General features: G+C 32.1%; 1 protein-coding gene across 1 annotated transcript in view; it reads left to right on the top strand.

The window, feature by feature from the left end:
- The window catches only part of LOC118183103 (fibroblast growth factor 8-like), a 188,211-nt gene that overhangs the window by 143,184 nt on the left and 25,264 nt on the right, over positions 1 to 19,763 (top strand). The window contains exons 3-4 of the mRNA XM_035352533.2: positions 3,342 to 3,507; positions 19,604 to 19,719. Coding sequence (XP_035208424.1) covers positions 3,342 to 3,507; positions 19,604 to 19,719 — 282 coding nt within the window. The remainder of the gene's footprint in view (positions 1 to 3,341; positions 3,508 to 19,603; positions 19,720 to 19,763) is intronic.

Raw genomic sequence — 19,763 nt, 5'->3', positions numbered from 1 at the left:
AAGAAATTGTGTCACTAGATACCTAATATTCGCGAATAACTAAATAATATTAAGTTGTTGTTTAATTACTGAAATACTGAAAAGAAGAATTTCCTTTAACTTGTGACCTACCTGAGCACAGCTGCTATTGAAAATTAAACATTTGAAAAAAAAAAAAGAAAAAAAAAGACATCCACTCTGCATTTATGGACGATCCAGTCTTTCTTTCCGGTCTTGAATAATAACATCAGCAAAAGCAAATGGGAGCATAAAAAATATTTTTTCACTTTCATTTCAATTATTAAGCTGCTTGCTCAGAAACAGTAGTAAGAATCTAATGCAATCGCAGTGATCGTATCTCTTATGCAATGTAAAAGCATTCTAAACTAATTTACTAACTTTGTTTAAACGAAAAACATATCTTTTATCAAATAATGTAAATTTTATACAGGAAATTATTCTTTTCTTTTTCATTCCTTTTCTAAAAATTCAGTTTTAAACAGGAAAAAAAATTCTTGCAGATGCTATATAAAAAAAATGTAAAAATATTAAAACTGGTACTCGATGATCAGAATTTCGGTAGATGTTGTTAATATCGTCAAAATAAAGTTAGGAATCTTCAGTTTTAATTACCGTCGATCGAACAATTTTATTCGCTATGTTTACACTTCATATTTTACTGTATATAAGTAACTACACATGCATTTCAGCATAGACTTAAGTGCTGCATAACATTTCGTATAATGAGAGATTTTAACCATGCAATTAATATTTTAAAACTTTGCATATTAGCGTGATAATATTTTAGTGTTATAAGTTAAGTCGGGAATAGCTAAAGTTATATGAAACCGTATAATCGTGTAACATATTTATGATTACGTTTAATTCATAAATTATTCAAGTAAGCCATTGCCAACGTCACATAAAATATTTTGCCTATGCCGCATTATATACTATACCCCAAAATAAAGCAAAGTAAAGTATATTGCAGACTAGACCATTCTCTTTTTTTTTTCTCATATCTATTTAAGTAAGGAATTCTGATATTTTAATTTAATACGAAACAGCAGTGAGAAATTTAGAAATACTGTTCATAACAGCATAAAAAGAATAAGAAAATAAGAATTGCACGCTAATAGCACGTTAGCAGTTTCTAAATGCGTGCACTATCACTATTGTTACGTCATATTGCAGTTATAGGTTACTTATTGTGGTAAATAGAACTTTAAAAAGCAAGAGAGATGCGATAACACAAATGGAAACAGGAAATTTATATTACTTAAATCTCAGTCAAGAGAACTAGAATATCATTCAGAACATTTTCCTTGGCATAACACAACTTTGCTAAACTGAGATAGGTAGTATAAAGAATCTGTTGCAGCAGAATGTTTTAACAGTTAAATAATTTTTTACATAGTTGGTTATATTTCTCATTCGTAATAAAAAAAAACGAGTTTTTGGATGGAGGGACGCAAATGAGTCATCGTGATTATGTCTTAGTTCTCTATGTGATATTCTAGAGAAAAGGTATCAATATCTTTATCGTTATGGTATCCTCAAGTAAGATTTAGACGCATTCAAGTAATTTTGCATAGATCGTGATGTAAATGGACGCGCAATGAAAATTGCCGTAGCATATTGTTATAAATACCTCTTCAATTATGGTATTCTGCGTCAAAAATTAAGATGTACTTATCTGGAAGATTTTGTTGATGGAGATATTGTGATGAAGTGACTGATAACACTGCATACAGCTCTCTTAGCAGAGAAGCTAACTGCCCAGATTAAGGTAGGGAACTTCCGATTTGCAACTGCCAACCCTCTTTATAGCATATTTCTTTCGATAGTCTCTTATTCTTAAAATGTCACACGAATTTTATATAGCTTAGCGTGATATGTTGATTGCTTCCAAAAATCTAATTTGTGACGTCTGAAATCGTTTGATATTTTTTTTCTATAAATTAGTTATCAAAGAAAGCGAAGGCTGTGTCATCGATGAAATATGATGGCGCACAACCGCTGCATGTATATGAGCGTATGTGTCTGAAAATGCCATGTTTTAGATTACCAATGATCATCGAGTTCCACTGCGATAATCTGGAATTGATTGCTCATAAAACGAAAGCCAGCTCAAAGCTTTTCTTTGCGTTTCTCACGTCGCTAAATGATGGAAGTTGAAGGTGCTGCGAAAAGTGATTTAACAATATGTGAGATTCGGTCTTAGTTATTTTTGTGAGAAAAGTAAAATGCACATTCGTTTTTCTAATATACTTTAGAGAATTGCTCAGTTATTTTCCCTGTGTTTTTTAAGGAAATGTAACGTATACATTGTAAATGTAATGTATCAGTAGTCCTTAATTTTTAAAAAAAATCAATGTATTTTTAATGTTTATTTACTTTTGTCACTGAGAAAATTTTCCTGACTTCTTAAAATTTAATAAATAAATAAATAAATCTCCTGCTTTTTATATTTAGCACATCTTTCTTAGAAAGGTGCCTTATGGCAACTGTAGATAGGACATTCATTATCTTTGGGGATTTTGTCACGTCGCTTTGGAAATAACGTCTCAATTGGAGGAGCACGGTATGTTTAGTTTTTTGTTAGCAAAATGGTATATCTCCACTGAAATGCATCTTCTCTGCCTGAAGTATATAGTGACAGAATAATTTCAGCTCAGATGATCACAAAATATGTGCCGTTACCCAATCACTAAATGAAAGTATATGAACCCAATCACTAAATGAAAGTATATGAAAGTATATGAATATTGCTGAACCAGGTATTTCACATAAACGTGTGGAACATATCACCGCAGAGTGTATGAAATTTCAAATTTTATGCTGGACGAATATCTTGCGTATTGACAAACCACCCCAATGAACTATATTTACAAATATCTCTTGCATGTTTGTGTCATTGTCTGAAAATGACCAACTGGACAAAATCATAACAACGAATATTGGGTCCATCAAAGATGAATCTTGGATCTATCCTTTCTCAGAGGAAGGAAACACAAACCCTGCAGTTTTTATTTGTTCGAGCTTACAAAAGAAAAATTTTCGAAAAGGCTATATCGTTTCGATGAGGAAGACAGAAGTGTGAGGTAAGAATTGTTGTCGAAAGTTAGACGGGAATTTCTCGTACAAGAATGTCATACTGCAATAATTGTTTGAATTTTTTTAATAATTGTGTAAGAAAATATGTCGTTAATCTACATTCATATGCACAAAAGAATGATCATACATAGTTCATTTGCTGTGTCTATTATGACCTTGCAACTAACGTTTTGACTTTTAACTTCGTTCCGTTTTGGCATGCTATTCTAAATCCGTTTCGTAATTATCTTTCTTTATTCTGACAGGTTTCATGTAATCGCCTGCCTGTCGATTTAGAGAAGGAAGCCCCGACGTATCTGGCAGACTCTCGAATCCAAAGGACGTACAAACTCTACAACCAGTGTAGCAGTAAGCACGTACAGATCGTCGGAAAAGTGATCAACGCGAAAGGACAGTCAAGCAGCGCAAATGGTAATTATAGTTTTCCTTCCTTCGCGTCAAATAAATTACATAAAATTTTAATATTCTGATCAAAATTTCTTGCACAAATTGTATGCTCCTAGTTACAAACAACTAAGTAATAATAATAATATAGTAATCCTTTTCTAAGATGAACACGCATGTTCTGAAAGATTTCGATTTTCTTGGAGAATTAAAATTCAGTATGATCTGTATTTATAATCTGAAAACTAATGGTTTCAAAGAAGATCGCCACTAGAGAGTTTGCTGTACTTGTTTAAAAATATTTTTATAAAATTATACAAATATCTGGAGCTACTTTGATTCGATCTTCTTTTAACTTATGGATACGTATTTTAAAAAATAGTTAATAAATTTGAAATGATAATTCTTAGATTTATTTTAAATTAGTTGAAAACACGATCTATTCCGAGATATTACTTCCTTTTAATGCCCAAGACAAAAAAAAAAAAAAAAAAAAAAAATGTCATTTATGTTAATTATTGTTTGGGATGGAATTTCTTAGTTTTATGTTCTTGTTCTGTTTACCAGCTTTATTTATTTATTTATTTACTTAAGAGTTTTATTAGGTGAGCTCAGCAAATTTAACTAATATCTAACTTTCTTTGCGGATCGTTAAAATTACATCGATTGCCGACTATTGTAATCTATACAGGGGATTCTAAAACAGGAAGGAATTTTCCCCTGGGGAGATTTGATAATTTCAGGGGGAGGATGAGGTCAGCCTATTTTAGCTGTTAAGCGGTTTAGTTTTAGTTTATGAATATAAAAAAACTACTTATAAAAAAACTATTTTTTTAACTTTATCATCATTTCCTATACTTGTTTAATTTATAAAACACATAAAATAATCTAAACTTTGTAAGGATTATGTTAATTTATTTAACAGCTAAATTTTGAGTTAAAGTTACTTTCCTATCTCTTCTTAATTTCAAGCTTACAACTTCCGGCCAGAACGTATTTTTAGAATCGCGTTTGAATGCAAATGAGGGGAAGTATTTAACTGTGAAGTTCTACTCACTTCGTTAGAGAGCCAGTGATTCTGACTAGCACGCGTTCGCCTTTTCAGATTACTCTCTCTCTCTCTCTTAAGCTATTACTACAATAGCTTAAGAGATAGGCCCTTGATAGCTTCGCCGTTAATTAGCGTTAAGGGTCAACTCTGTTAGAATTTTGATAGCTTCGGCTATATCTTTTTAGTTAAGATTAGATAAGTTTTAGTTCTTAGTTTCCTAAGTTCAAGCCCGAGTGGAGGATTTATTGTAACTCCAAGAAAGGAGCTCGTCTGTTAAAACTTTATTGGAATATTAAAGGATAATTTCACCCATCTTACGTTTTGTTCTCTGGCTCACGAACTCAAGCGATTATTAGCTTGCCAGTTCTTAAGATTCCTCGACTTTAGATTAAAACACCTAGGAATCTTACAACTTAAATAAACGTATATGCATTTTTCGAGTTTTTGAAATAAAGGGGATAATGATCGTCTAGCAATGGTAAAAGGGATACATAGGACAAAAAAAGTTGAGAGCCAGTGAGGACAAAAAAAGTTGAGAGCCAGTGATCTATAACCATTAAAGAATAATTATTTTATATTACAGATCATAAGTACGAGAAGGAGAAAACTTCTTAGCAAATGCTCGAAAATGAAAATTCTATAGCATTTTTAGGGCTTAGTCAACTATTCTAATCTGCATCATAAATCGTATGAAAAAATTCATATCAATCCGTTATCATTTAAATTTCGAATTCGATCTTCACTGCGCTATGAATACAAATATAATTATTCCTGCAGTATATTATAAAGCACTTAGCGCATGTAACAACAGTTTTAATATATAATATTTGGCATGCGTTTAGTATTACGCAGAATTGCTTAACGATACTCTATGCAATTTGAAAACATCTGGTTGAATTAATGATAAAGTATGAAATTATTCTACTTTGCGGAGAATCAGCATAAATTGCAAGGTCATGTCTGCAAGCTATAAATAAGCAGGCTCCGTTTTTCATTAATTCATCTTATCTGCTAACGAAGACCTTTTTCATTGGTATTGAGGGCTAGGCAAATGAATTTATAACAAATATTTACACAAGATGATCGAGAAAAGGTGGCGGTAGATGGTTATTTCCTTAAGTATACCTACGGATTTGTATTGTCGATGTAAAGTTTTCTCAAAATATGAAAAAGATTTTTGTAACAAATATTTCAGTCTTACAGATGGAAGTATTATGTAAATATAAAATCTGATTTCTTACATGTTCTTCATAAAACGAAATTCGTTATTTAAAACTAATTAGTTAAATGTAAAAAGTTCTACGTCTTTAAATGAAAAATTGTAGAAAGAGACGAAGTTAGTAATTCTGAAGAGCCAAGTTAAAATTTAACAACGAGTGCTCATTTTCCCAACGAAGAGCCATTAATTGCCAAAACAAGTAGCTTTCGATTTATAATGTTCTTACTAAATATGGACAAAAAAATCTCAAATCTTGCTTTGTAATATACATTGGAAAGTAATCTTACTGTGCACATTCTTTTTGGAATGTCTCTGCAAATTTTGTAGAGGTATGGAACTTTTTCATATTTAATTTATTAAACATGGTGAATATATTTTACGAATTAGAATTTTTGCTATAGATGCCATGTATAAAGTTAAATTTTTTTACCTACATTCAGAACTGGAATTATTCGTATGAATGTGTTTATCTTATTTTTCTAAAATGTAGAAATATATGTGATAGGATTAATAATTGAGGAAATAAAGAATGCAAACGAAGTTTTCAAATACCTACAGCTGTGCTGTAAGTTTTAAAAATCTTACTGAAAATAATAAAGTCCTGCGTTATGAATATACATATATATCTTAATTTATAGCGGAAGACCAGGTTGTGAATTTTTACAGTTTGTCATGGTGATTTACAAATGGAAATTCACCACTGTTGATTCAAATGTATTTCTTTGTTCGCAAAAATTACAGTTAGTACTGCAAGCATCAAAATCTCCATTTGTTGCTATAAGAAAGACAAACACCTTCTTTCCATTCCATACTTCCTACTTCTTCCGCAATTTGAATATTTATGTTCAACTCTATATAGCCAGATCGCCTTGATTAAGGAAAATTAATTATTGCGAGTATGACTGATGTATTACATTGTGTATAATTTTATCCATTTTGCATACCACACAGCATAATGTAATTTATTTCACATAACATATTTAAATGAAAACATAGGCATTATTCTGATACATAAAATGGATTTTTTCCTCCCCAGAATTACTATAAAGTATATTTATTGTTCTTACTATATATTTATTTGTTCATCATACTACAATTCTATTTAATAATGCTTCTTTTGAAAACTGCATAAACGGTTTGGAGCGATCATTATTTGTTATTAGTTCTTTTTGTCTTTCTAGATATTTTCCAGTTAATCATTTTTAACATCATGTTTAAACAACAGATAAAATGCATGTGGCTTCTAAAGCTTTCATTTTACTAAATTCTCAAGCTTGCATTTTGAAGGAGTAAAAGCTTGGCCAGCCGAAATAAACCATCCGTAAAGAATGATACAAATGAAAATGTCTAGTATGAAGCACACTGCATCTTATTAAGTAATGCCATATCCAAATATTGCTGACAAGATTCAAGAATATGAGTGAATATATACATACTGGTAATTAGCACATTGCCTGCCAGTTGTTCGGGGAAAAAAAAAAAAAAAAAAACGTTATATATCTGCAACATGCAGGATATTTGAGTTCTACGCTATCCAACATCTATTATACCTTATGAAGAGCTACATATTTGAATAAGTATGCTAACAATATGTTTTAGTTACAACGAACTTTCATTCATATGCTTTCGAGATAAATAGCAGAATTTTTGCATGTTGAAATAAAATGGTGATAGTTATCTCCACTTGAAATCGACACGAATTTTAATGCGTAAACAAAGTTGCAAATTATTTTGAATTGCCTGAAGCGTTACATCTGATCAGGCCAAAAATATAAAACAACATTTGATAATTACGGCATTTTTTTATTGTTTGTATTCAAAGGTCTATGACTCACGCTCTCCTAAGATAGCGCAAATAAATATACAAACAATTGTCATCGATTGTTTTGCTTCGCCAATGACATTCAACAGGTTGGATGTACAGAAATAAAGCTGCAATCTACCCTCTAGCCTGGGGTTGCAGTCATACCTTTTCAAAGATATTTGTTGCATAGCTTTAGACAGTAAGCAGAAGAGATGCAAATATGTTTTGTTAAATGAGGAAAATGAAATAGCAGAATCACCGATGAGAATGTGACCTATTACAACGTCATAGCTATTGTGGAGGTATTCACCGATAAGAGAAGAAGGCAGCTCGCGATAGCAGCAACGCAGGAGGCATCTGGACTTGGAACCTCTCTCTTTCTCGATAAGCGGACTAGGGTGCTCCAGACCGCGTGGGGTCTCACCTTCGCTGTCACTCGTCGATTCACAATGAGATCGACCTTGCGGGAAAACCACCTTTGACCTCCTTTTTTTCCTCTGTTTCTTGCTTTCACTTCGATGGTACAAAAATATCTCTTTCCAGAATGACTCTTCAGTTTTTGTCAAAAATATTCCGCACCGCTGTTGGGTGAATATACAGAGGTAGGCCTTCTTTAAAGCACGCACTTGTAATTTACTAACTGAGCTCTGTGTAAGCAAGAATTAACGTATTTTGTAGACTATTTTTCTTACTGCTATCTTAATGCGTAGTTTATGTAATTTGTTCTCCCTGTCTTAGAGCAGATTGCTGTTTCTTCCGCCTACTGTATGTAATTTATGTAACGTGCTTTGGTTAAAATGTGCAGTATATGGACGACAGTAATGTTTGTACAGTAATGTTTGTGTGGTTTTTTCGTAGTTTCTTACAACCGATTTGTTATTAAATAGGTTATAATCTTCAAGTGTGTAAGGGGAAAAACTTACTAATTAATACCTAATAACTAATTAGGTTACAAAATTAACCAACCGTAAAGAAGATTTGATTTTTTTTAATGCTTGACCTATGCATTATGTCTAAGTGTAACTTATTTAAATTATAAAGTTCAGTTATTTGTTACGCAAAGCGTTCGAAGATTATTTCGGTTAGAAAATGCCTTTATAAGGAAAATCGCCTCGTATTCGCATTAAATATGGATGGAACACGATAATCTGGGCAAAAGATTTATTCATTCGCCAGGTATCGCACTCTCGAAAAACTGCTTGCGTTCAGAAGCCTTATCCACTCGGGTATTCGAGGGCCAGTTTTATTTGCTAATATTATTTCTTTGTTTTATGTTATGTAGCAGAATGGAAACTTCTTTAGTAGCAGAGGAGGAGGGGAGATTAATAATGCAAATGAAGAATTTAGTGCGTAATACTTAATATAATTAATTCTGAGCTGCAATATTAAGGTCGTCACTGATTATTTTTCTGACTTAAAATACGTTGAGCATTTTCTACCATTAAATTATCTGAAATATATATAGAGAGAGAAAGAGAGAGTTAAAAATTGAAGAAAATTTAATGAAATAATACTAATAATTTCAAGGAAAGTCTGAGAAATTAATTAATTAATAAGAGAATGAGATAACAATATATAGAATAGATATCTGCTAGGTAGTGCAATCTATGTAACAATAAGGCACAAAAGTTGATAATTTCTTGGTCTGTGTCAAGGAGCAGCCAAAAGAATTATTAATAAAGTCACGTTTCTGCATTGTATCTGGATGAATATACGACTGAATTCTAAATTTAAAAAAGTCTGTAAAATTGTCTGAAACGCATAGCAGAACCTGAGCCGGAAGACATCTGTACCCAAAAAGAAACAAAATGAGAGAGCAAAGGCCGCATTTGGATGATTGACACAGTGATGATGTTACAAGCATGGTTATTAAATTTTATGTTCCTAAGCTAATTGGGCTCTGCTTAAGATATTGTAATTAAAAAGAACATTGTACAACATAACAGATATAGGGACATCTTAAGAACAAAAATGAATGAATAAAATAAGATTTCTGAGACAACGTGACTCCACAATAATACTATGTAACTGAATAGCATAGGAAAAGAAGAGGAAAAAAAGAAAAATAAAAGTCCTGTTTTCTTCTATTATGCCTCAGTTATTATCGTGTCATTTAAAACATTCTTTTACTTTATGTCCTTCTCTTTACTGACACACGCTACTGGTCAGAATAATTACTTCACAGTTCTGATGTTTATTTGTTACATTTTGAATTTGTAACACAGGAACAAGAAATATCGGGCAAGATATCTGAATGCATTAAGAAAGATTAAAGTGAAATGATGCTTCTTTTTTTCCTCTTTTGAGCAGATTCCTCACCCCTTCCAGATCAAACCTATTTACATTTTCCTATATCTGTTATCATTTTTCAACCATTCCAGTTACGAACTATTCTCTAATGCAGGGGCTCCTAACCCTATGCCCAAGGGCACCAAGGCGCTCGCCGATCGTTTAACGTGTGTCCGCCGCTCTGCGATCACAATAATTTTTTTTTTTTTTTTTTTAGTTTTCAATCAAATTCTTTGCGAAAGTTTTAATATTTTAATGAAATAGAAATTGTGTCTAACACAGATACCAGCACAAAGCGAAATGCGACCGATCTCTTTTTTATGTGTATGCATTATTAACTCTATCCGACTATAACTTCATCTTGAAAACGTAAATGGTGTCCGCCGTTCAACAGATATTCTAAAATGTCCTCTTAGGGACAAAAAGGTTGGGAACCCCTACTCTAATGTAATAGGAATTGCTTTCTATATTCAATAACACTAATATTCAGACGTGACTTTAGAAACGAGTTATTTCCCTTGTGATAATCTCAAATTTATAGAAAGATACACTCATGAAGAATATTTTTTAAACATTAAATACGTCTATTTCATTAAAAGTACAATAAGAGAAAGAATTTGCAATTCTTTGTCGTATTGTTGTTGTATTTAAGTTGTGTTGCGTTCTTCACCGGAATAAAACTCGAGACTAAATTTACTGACTCATTGCACTTTCTTTTACAGATTAAGAAAGTCCTACCATGATAAGCCGTAGTTTTTGTTCTTTTTTTTTTTTTTTTTTTTTTTCCCCATCATTTTGAAATATTCCTTTCCGTTTCAATTTAAAGAGAATGAAAAAACAGCAATTAAAATAGCAAAACATCATTTTTAGGACTACAGTCGAATCAAATCATTTAATTCAGGTTTTCCTACTTCAGCTCGGCACATATTTACGATGATGCGAATGACGGTATTTTATATTATTTAACTGTTATTTTTTGTCTTTTATCCTATTTAATTCAGTAAAAATTGTACTGGTAAAAATAAATAATTTCTTCACGACTATCTCCCTATTTCTGAAAACATAATTAAGCATCAGTATTGACATGAACTCTCTAAATGACTATTTCCATTAGAGATCAAATCATCTGGAACCGTGAATGACCGTTTGAGAGAGTTCATTGCATTTATATTTCCATTAAATAAAATGCAGATTAGTCTTATTACAAGGCCCACCAGCGGCCGAGCGGTAAACACGCTGAACACTGGTAATTCGGTCCGAGATTCGAATTCCGCGAACAGGCTGGCTGCATGGGGGTTTTCGTGGTTTTCCCCATGTATAGCGTGTATACGAGCCAGTTTCCCTCAGAAAGTCCTCCACGAAGGCATCCTTCCCTTTAGGCAGATAGCCCTCGTGTGCTTTGCCATAATTAAATAATCCAACTAGTCTTATTACATTAAAATTAAATAATGATATTATTCTTAAACACTTTATGTACAAGAATGAACTAAAAAACAAAAAAAAATTGCGTAAGGGGGGAAACCCGCTATATAAAGTTAATAACAAGTAACTAACTGCAATTCTATAACGGACAGTAAGACATAATTCCATATACAGTACATCACGAAATGTATACGACGACATATTTAATGGCTTGCGATAAATAAGTTTTTATTGTAAACTAATAAACAAGAAATATACACTCATCAATATTAATTTAAGCTCTTTACTAAACAATAGATGTTATACTGTTTTTATCTTCTGATATTATTTAAATAAACGAAATAAATAAGTAAACAAACAAATAAAAATGTTTAGCTAAATTATTAGCAGTCTAAATTTTAATTGGTTTCTAAAGAACAAACGACTTGGACTACTAGAATCCACCGGTAATTTAAAGTCCGGACAGCTGGGGTTCTACTTTGACAAGTTAGGAGCAGGTTAATTACGTTTTTCCTTATTATCAGTAATCTCCACTATACTGTAAATGATACTTTTCTTAAGATCACGGTGAAGATTTTTGTAATTTAAGTTTTATGTGCTGACTTCCTCCCTGAAGGCAAGTTACAACTCGTTTAATAATAAATATTCTGCTGAGTGTAACGAGTGTAACATCCTAATACATGCTGAAATTTGAAACTTTAATATTACTTCTACTTCTGTATGTTCCTACTATAAATAAAATAGCTGCCCTGTTCCGCATGGTAGTAAAAGAGCCACTTACCATAATATTAGGCGGTTTCGAATCCTGGAGAAGGCAGGCATGTTTCTACTGAACAGTGCCTTTGCGGCATGGAGAATAACATCGTCGAGCAGAAAGTCATTCCGACAAGCTAATGGTGGGGATGAGGGGTAGAAGATCTCGGTTCTGTCTTCCAGGATGTTTCCCATCAAAATTTGGATGGAGGTGAGCAACCTAGTACTGTCATCTGTAAGATGTCCAAGGCCACAAGCAATGATAGGCTTAAACCTTTTTCACTTGGCTCAATGAATTTGTGGACCTGATCTAGACGGTCTTTATTAGTCGCAACAATAACGTAAACGAACTAGACCTTCCTTTATTTCTGGTATTAGCGAGGATGTGCGTTGATGATGCGGCCGTCGCGTAGGTGTTTGGATTAGTAGCACTTCCCTTTTTGATGAGTTAGTTAACAATAGGGATAGAAAATCAATGCGAAAGCAATTATAAAAAACTTCTGAACTTGAGAAAATGGATAATTGTCTTTTGCGAAATCCAAGAAACTTCTGCCCTCACAACTTATTGTAAATTTGCCGGATAAAAAGTGGGTAAAAGCAAAAGAAAAAAAGAGAAGAATAAGAATACTTTAATAAATTTCTGCATATCATTTTTGGCTATTCAGTTTCGCTGATTTTCATAGCGAAAATATGAAGTTAAATTAGAAATTATCGAAGAGATTAAATAGAATACAGTGTTTTTATTATTACTAATAATTGTATGACCCTTTCTGCAATAGACCATCAAAAAATGCTTATGTCTTTTCAAGTAATTGGCACTGGCATTACATCTTCTTACAAAATACTCAAAATTTATTTAGGATATTGAAAGATTATCAATATTTTTGAGAGTAGGAGCAAAAAGTGGTAACCCAAGCCAAAGGGTCCTGCTTTTTAGTCCGTGACAGAAGCCTAGTACTTCTTATCTGAGCAGTATACAACCCCCTAAATTCCTTGTTATATTTGAGGCACTGTCTTTTTCACCAACAACATCGCAGCGGGTATTTGGAAGTAACCCCGCACGCGCTCTGTAAACCTCTTACTTTACGTGACATCTTCAGCAAACATTCTGCGAAAGTCAGAAATTATCAATACCTTGCCATACTCATAAATCTCGAGTCTAATCTCTCTAGAAGAGTTTCTTTTTCTCTTTACTCTCCTTCTTTTCTCGCATCGGGACTTCCTTATCTACCTTGAAATATCTTCCTTGTTTTTGCTTCCATAAATTTATGGTCTTTCCTCTATTTCCCTCTCTGTGTGCGACTTTTCATTTCTTTGTCCCTTCCTTCATTGTCATTGCTTCACAGTTACAGAAGCGTCGATTGCAGCTGAAGAGACTTGAACGCATCAAAACAAGTGTGTGGGATTGAGAAATACTCTTTTCTAGAATATGAAGATAACTTGCGATCGGTATTTTCAGAGTAGAGATGTTATATAATGCATTTTCATTCGAATAATTTATTAAAAAAATTTGTGTTTGTAAATCAAAGTTCATTAATGTTTTAACGTAAAATTACCGTTGCTAAACAACTAAGTTATAAAATAAAAAAAAGGAAGGATATGAAAGATGAAGGAATAAAGAACTGAAAAGTCCCACAGCATCCAGACAAATGAAGCCTAGCCTTTCAGTATAAATCCATTAATTTTCTAGTAAACATTTTAATATGATATTTAGAAAAGCTTATGGATAAGAGGGATATAACTAATGCATTGATAAATAACTTCTGATAAATAACTAATGCATTGATTATTAAACCTAAGATTCAGCCCTTCTACATTTGAAAGATTGAACGCTTGCGGAACGGAGGAAATAACTAGAGCTCTGAGACCATAATCCGAGAATCAAAACATTCCTTGAATGCTTTGGTATTCATTAAAAGCGTTTTTAAAAAAGAAAATGCAAATGATTGCCGAGCGTCTTTATTTAGAAAAGTGTTGAGCTGTAAAAGCACCGCTGCAGGAGTGGTACCTCCTGTTGCTTCTGAACCCGAGCGAAACATGCGGTGGTGTGATCGCGCTCTTTGTCCCGGTTCTGTTGCGCCCAGTAGGGGAGGAATGATCCAGCGTGAGAAATTTCCCTACAGTATTATCAATTAAGATCTTAGGCAGCGTCTGGTGTGAAGTTGTGCTTAAGGCGGAAATTTGTGAAGGAAATTATCATTAATTAATTCTATATTTTGTTAAAAAATTCGAAGTTATTTTCTCCTTCTTTTCCGTATGCATTTGTGATGTAACTGGAAGCGCACTTGCCACGTATTCGGGGGGTCTGAAACGCGGATTCTAGCGAGGGCAGTGTACAATTTTTACGTCTCCAGCATTAAAAAAATAAATAAATAAAAGTAAAATTTAAAAAAAAAATGGTTTTAACATGAAAGGTTTCAGATTTTAAATTACGTCCAAATGGGCTTTTTTTTAACGTTTTGTGTGTTACTTTTTTTTTATTAAATATCATGTTCTTAGCACTTAAACCATAAAATTCAGTTCAATATCAATATCTCGAAATAATTTTTAAATGAGCCTATCTTTAGAATTTCTGATACACAGTTCCGCTCGCTGGAGATAAAAAGGTATTTTTTCCCTCGTAGAGTGTTGCCATGGCTTGCTTTTAAATCGTTGAGTTTGTTACTCAAAAATTCATTAAGTTTTAGAAAATATGAAATCGATAATAAAACAAATTCCAAATTTCAAATTTGGTCTTCCACGTGCCCATATTCGTAGGAGCATTACGTCATTCAAAATTCGATGACTCTATGTGCCGTTGTTTTATCACAATGCAAGAACTAGACATACATTTATGCAGATTTTTCATTATTTGATTTCTTCAAATATAATGCATGACTCTAACATTTGGTGTCAACAGTTTGAAAAGTGAAACGGACATTTATAGCGATTCAACGCAAAATCGCAAAACGAAAATAATAGTCCATCGGAGACAAAGCCCCTTTGGACTAATAATGAACTACTTGTTCTACAGATTGTTTTCTTTTACTGATTAATTAACTTTCTTTTAGGTAAGTTTACCAATCGATTGCTTTATTAATACAATATATTAGTATAACCCAGAAGCAAAATTAAATTGGAACAAGATTTATAGTTTATAAATTACTTGCTTCTAGCAAATATTTAACCATTTCATTTAGCATTTAAAGTAGCATACTATATATGTCGTTGATTGCTGTGCCTCTTGAGCTGAAAAAGGAGCTATTCCCTCAAATTGTAAGGATTATGGAATTAAGCATTTGTAGTGTTCCTCTCTTTCCTCTCCCCTTGCTTCTTATAATAAAGTATTTTATAAAAGTAAATGATGGCAGTTTTACATTGCTTTACTGAAAGTGTGAAAGAAGGGCCTGGATGGTTTCTTTTTTTTTTTCTCTTAATTAAACATTGTTTATTTAAAATAAAAATAACGAACTTGGTGTCTTTTATTTTTCAGCACATTTTGTATCTTATGCAAAACAGACATGAGACGTTAAGAATTATGGCTATTAATCACAGAACTGTTATTTATTCACGTATAGTAAAAACAAAATCATTATATTGGTGTTTTTCCATGAGCCAAATAGTATGCTTATTCGTGTGTTTTCAATTTTGAATGTGTAAGTTGACGTGATTCCTTTTATTGTATTTATGTTATTCTTAGAAATATGGTTATTAACCCGAAGCGGCATTAAAGCCAAGAGGCTATTTATTAGTCTCAAAACGGTATTTTGCATCGTTTCACTTTCTGCGTTGATTCACTTTTCAAACTGTTGCCACAGTATATTATTGTCATATATTATATTTAAAGAAACTAAATAAGGAAGAATCTGCATAAATGCGTGAATGTTTCTCGCATTGTCAAAAAACAACGATACCTAGAGCCACCACATTTTGAATAACGTAGTCCTCGAACCGAACATGGGGACTTGGAAGCCCGAATTTTGAATTTCGAATTTGTTTCATTATCTATTTCAAATTTTGTAAAACTTTAACAATTTTTTATTAACAAACTCAACGATTTGAAAGTGAGTAATGGCAACGCTATACGAAAAAAAAAATTTTTTTTTAAATCTCCAGCGCGCGAGAGACTGCGTATCGGAAATTCTAAAGATATGCAGTTTTTCTTTTTTTCAATATTTTGTGATATTGCTATTGAATTTAATGTTATATGATTTAAGTGCGAAGAACATGATATTTAATAAATAAAGGTAACAGACAAAACGTTAAAAAAAGCCCATTTGGGCTTAATATAAAAAAGCTTTCAGATTGTTTGATTCTTTAAATATCTTTTCCGCAAATTAATATCAATTTAATATTTTATATGCATATCTTTGGTGTTTGCAAGCATACTGATGCAATTTGGATACTTCAGAATTTTGCATTAATTTATTTCCTTTCTATGATTCCAAATTTCAATAAATAATTCAATGAGTCGCATCTTCGTATTTCTTAGCTTTCTTTTGACAGTCCCTCATATGTTCGTTATTGAGTTCATGTCTGAGTTGCTGCCTGGCCTGAAAGTGTTCTGATGTTAAACAACTGAGGGAGAGATTTCGCTTTTGCATCAAAAAGCTCCATCGCGCATCAAAACTTAGACAAAAAAAAATTAAGCTTTTAAGTTGTGGCAAAAATTGTCCCCCCTTCGAAGCGCAATATATATATATATATTATTTTAGTCTTTATTTATAGTTGTTATTATACGCTCAGTATTGCATAGATTTTCTTTCCATTCGTGGGCTGAACTTTGTCTTCCCGAACACGTTTGGCTGTGTAATGTCTATCAGGGATCGATTGAATCTGCTCTGATATTTGCAACATTTTAAATCTATCTGCAATTTCTTTTTTGGCACACCTTTTTCTTACACTTTATTATTTGGTAAATATGAGTTTCTTTGTAAAGGATCCTTTGCTATATCCGTAAATGCAAAAAATAAATAAATAAATGAAATAAATAAATAAAAATAAATAAATCAAAATAAATAAATAAATAAAAATAAAGAAAGAAATAAAGAATTTATAAAATTTGCTTACTTACGAAGAAGCTACAAAATTCACTTTCATTACTAAAAGGTAATCAACCAAGAACTAACGTCAAGAGAAAGTGGTTAAGGAGAAAAAAAGAAAAAGCTACTTAACAATCTATTCATTAGGGGGCATTTTAGCCAATTTAATTTTTTGAATATTATAGTGTTGCCAAAAATATATACAGTTTTATAAAATACTTAATAAAAACAGACTTAAAACAAATTTTGATCCTAATAAAAGAGATTTAGCTTAATGTTTTAGAATAAAATAAATAATTTTTTACAAATCTGAAAGCTTTCAGATTTTATATTACTCCCAAAGGGGCCTTTAAAAAAATGTTTACACACATATACACCTTTCGAGAGCATTCGGGATAATGACCATTTGGGCTAAAAATATTAAAAACGGCACTTCTTTAGAATTACCGATAGACAGTCTCACGCGCTGGAGATTGCCACAGCTCATTTTAAAATCGTTGAGTTTGTTAATCAAAAATTCATTAAAGTTTTATAAAATAGGAAATAGACAATAAAATAAATTTGAAGTTCCGGCTTGCAGGTATTCATATTTAGGTGGAAGACTACGTTATTCAAAGTTTGATGGCACTAGGTATCTTCTTTTTTTCAAAATGCAAGAAGCATGCATTCATGCAGATTTCTTCATTATTTCATTTCTTTAAATATAATACAGGGCGATAATATCTGGTGACAACAATTTGAAAAGTGATAGAACGCTTTTAGTGATTCAGGGTAAAATTCCGTTTCGAGACTTAGCCTTTCTGGGCCCCTTTGAGCTAAAAATAAAATTAATTTATGAAAAAATTAAGAATGTTTATATGCCTAATAAATTTTATGCCTCTTTATAGCTTTCAAAGGAAAAAATATCGTATTTGTTAGTGCGTTCTCTCTTTTTGCTTTTACTTCTGAAGATCGAGAGGGGAAAATTATGTGACATATATTATTCCTAAAAAGAGAGTTAAGGGAAACAAATCAAAACGTGTGTAGCAATAGATGTATTAGCTTTACCATATTATATGTTTAAAAGAAACCAGTTGCAATTATTATTTTCAATATTATTCGTTTCACCTCCCACGTTGTATTACTGCTACCTATCCATATCTACATACCATTCCTGTGAATATAAAAGTTTCTAAATCATGGGCCAAATGTTTTATGGAGAAATATGCGACTAAATGGCAAATGGGAATACTAATACAAATATTGCCTAATTTGACTTTTCTCTAACACCTCTTTTTAGGAAATGTCTTCTGCCATTTTTAACGCCATTTCAAACAAAATCTTATAAAACTGTGTGAAAAAAAAAGTTTATTAATTTCGCTTAATAAAGATGACACTTAGAAGTCTCAAAAATCGTTACTTTCTCCGCGTCAAGTCAGCTTATTCAGTGAAGATACGGATGTAATATAAATTTTATTTTGATTGGCGATGTATCGCATTGCCTCTAAATGTGTCAACACCTCATTTCGATATAATCACAGCTTGTTCGTGCTTCGTCAGAAGCCCTAAGGGATGCGATGAATAGCAGGGTATTACGTAGAAAGGCTGCTTGCCGAATGATCTATGGCATACGAAATCAAATGGCGAAGATGAAAATTGGCGTTCAAGTTTGCGTTGTTCGAGGAAGCGGTGCTTGATCAAAGTCTTCCGAAATACTTTTCAAAATAAGAAACTAGAAGGGAAAAAAAAGCAAGCAAAGAGAAATTTCCTTGAACTAGCTTTTTCTGGGCTCAACATTCTCGTGTTTCTATGTTTGTTGGGTTTGTGTAGCTGATAAGGTGAGAGAATATTTGAGTACGTGTTTTTGTGAAAGTAGCCGACTTGAAAGTAATGACAAAAGTCTATGTTATTTTATACATTAATTTCTTGGCTGCTTTTGATTTTCTTAAATGCTATGTCCAAGTGTTTTCTACTGGGGACTATGTTGAGGATCACGAGAAAATGCAATGTTATATTAATATTTCTTCAGTTAGTCTTGAAATAACATTCTAAGCATTCAGTTAATCTGATAATTTTTAACTGAAGTTCATATCATCAGCTCGTGAAAAGTTCTGTATCTTTATTTCGCTAAGACCACATTCAGATCCTAAAATCAAGTCCAAGCAAAAAATGAAGATGTTGCGATATATATATGTGACATTTTTTGTTCCGTTCCCGAAATCCTCATAACAGTATAGTGCTTATAAAGCAAAATAAATCATTTAGAAAAAAATTAAGAGAATTGTACAGCTACTTTTATTAATATTTATGCCATCAATATAATCAGTAAAAACATTTTTAACAGAAAACATTATTCATTTCTGTCAAAAAAATTTTTAATTTTCTGCTAATATATTCACTGATGATTTTTTTTTTTTTTTTTTTTTTTCCTGTTAACACTGAGATATCTGTTAGTAAACAGGTATTCAATGACTCGTTTTATAGTTTGCGTAAATGAAAATAAATAAGATTTTTTTCCTTTATTCATAATATATGCATTTGTAGAAATTTGCAAAAATCAAATATTTTCATGTATTTCATTGCAGTGAACTTAAGTTTCATCTCTGCACCTGACAAGAACCATCCGAATGCGATACAGATTATAGGGCAGAAATCTGGGCGCTACGTCTGTTTCAACAAGAAAGGAAAGCTAATAGCCAGGGTAAGTATAATAGCAGTTTTTGTCTCATGATTACTTGTTCAACA

This window comes from Stegodyphus dumicola, chromosome 4, assembly GCF_044657685.1.
Source record: "Stegodyphus dumicola isolate Sdum_Otavi_A_Nest chromosome 4, ASM4465768v1".
In the NCBI taxonomy this organism is placed as follows: Eukaryota; Metazoa; Arthropoda; class Arachnida; order Araneae; family Eresidae; genus Stegodyphus; species Stegodyphus dumicola.
Note: the sequence above shows the minus strand (reverse complement) of the source record. Positions and strands in the feature narration are given on the sequence as shown.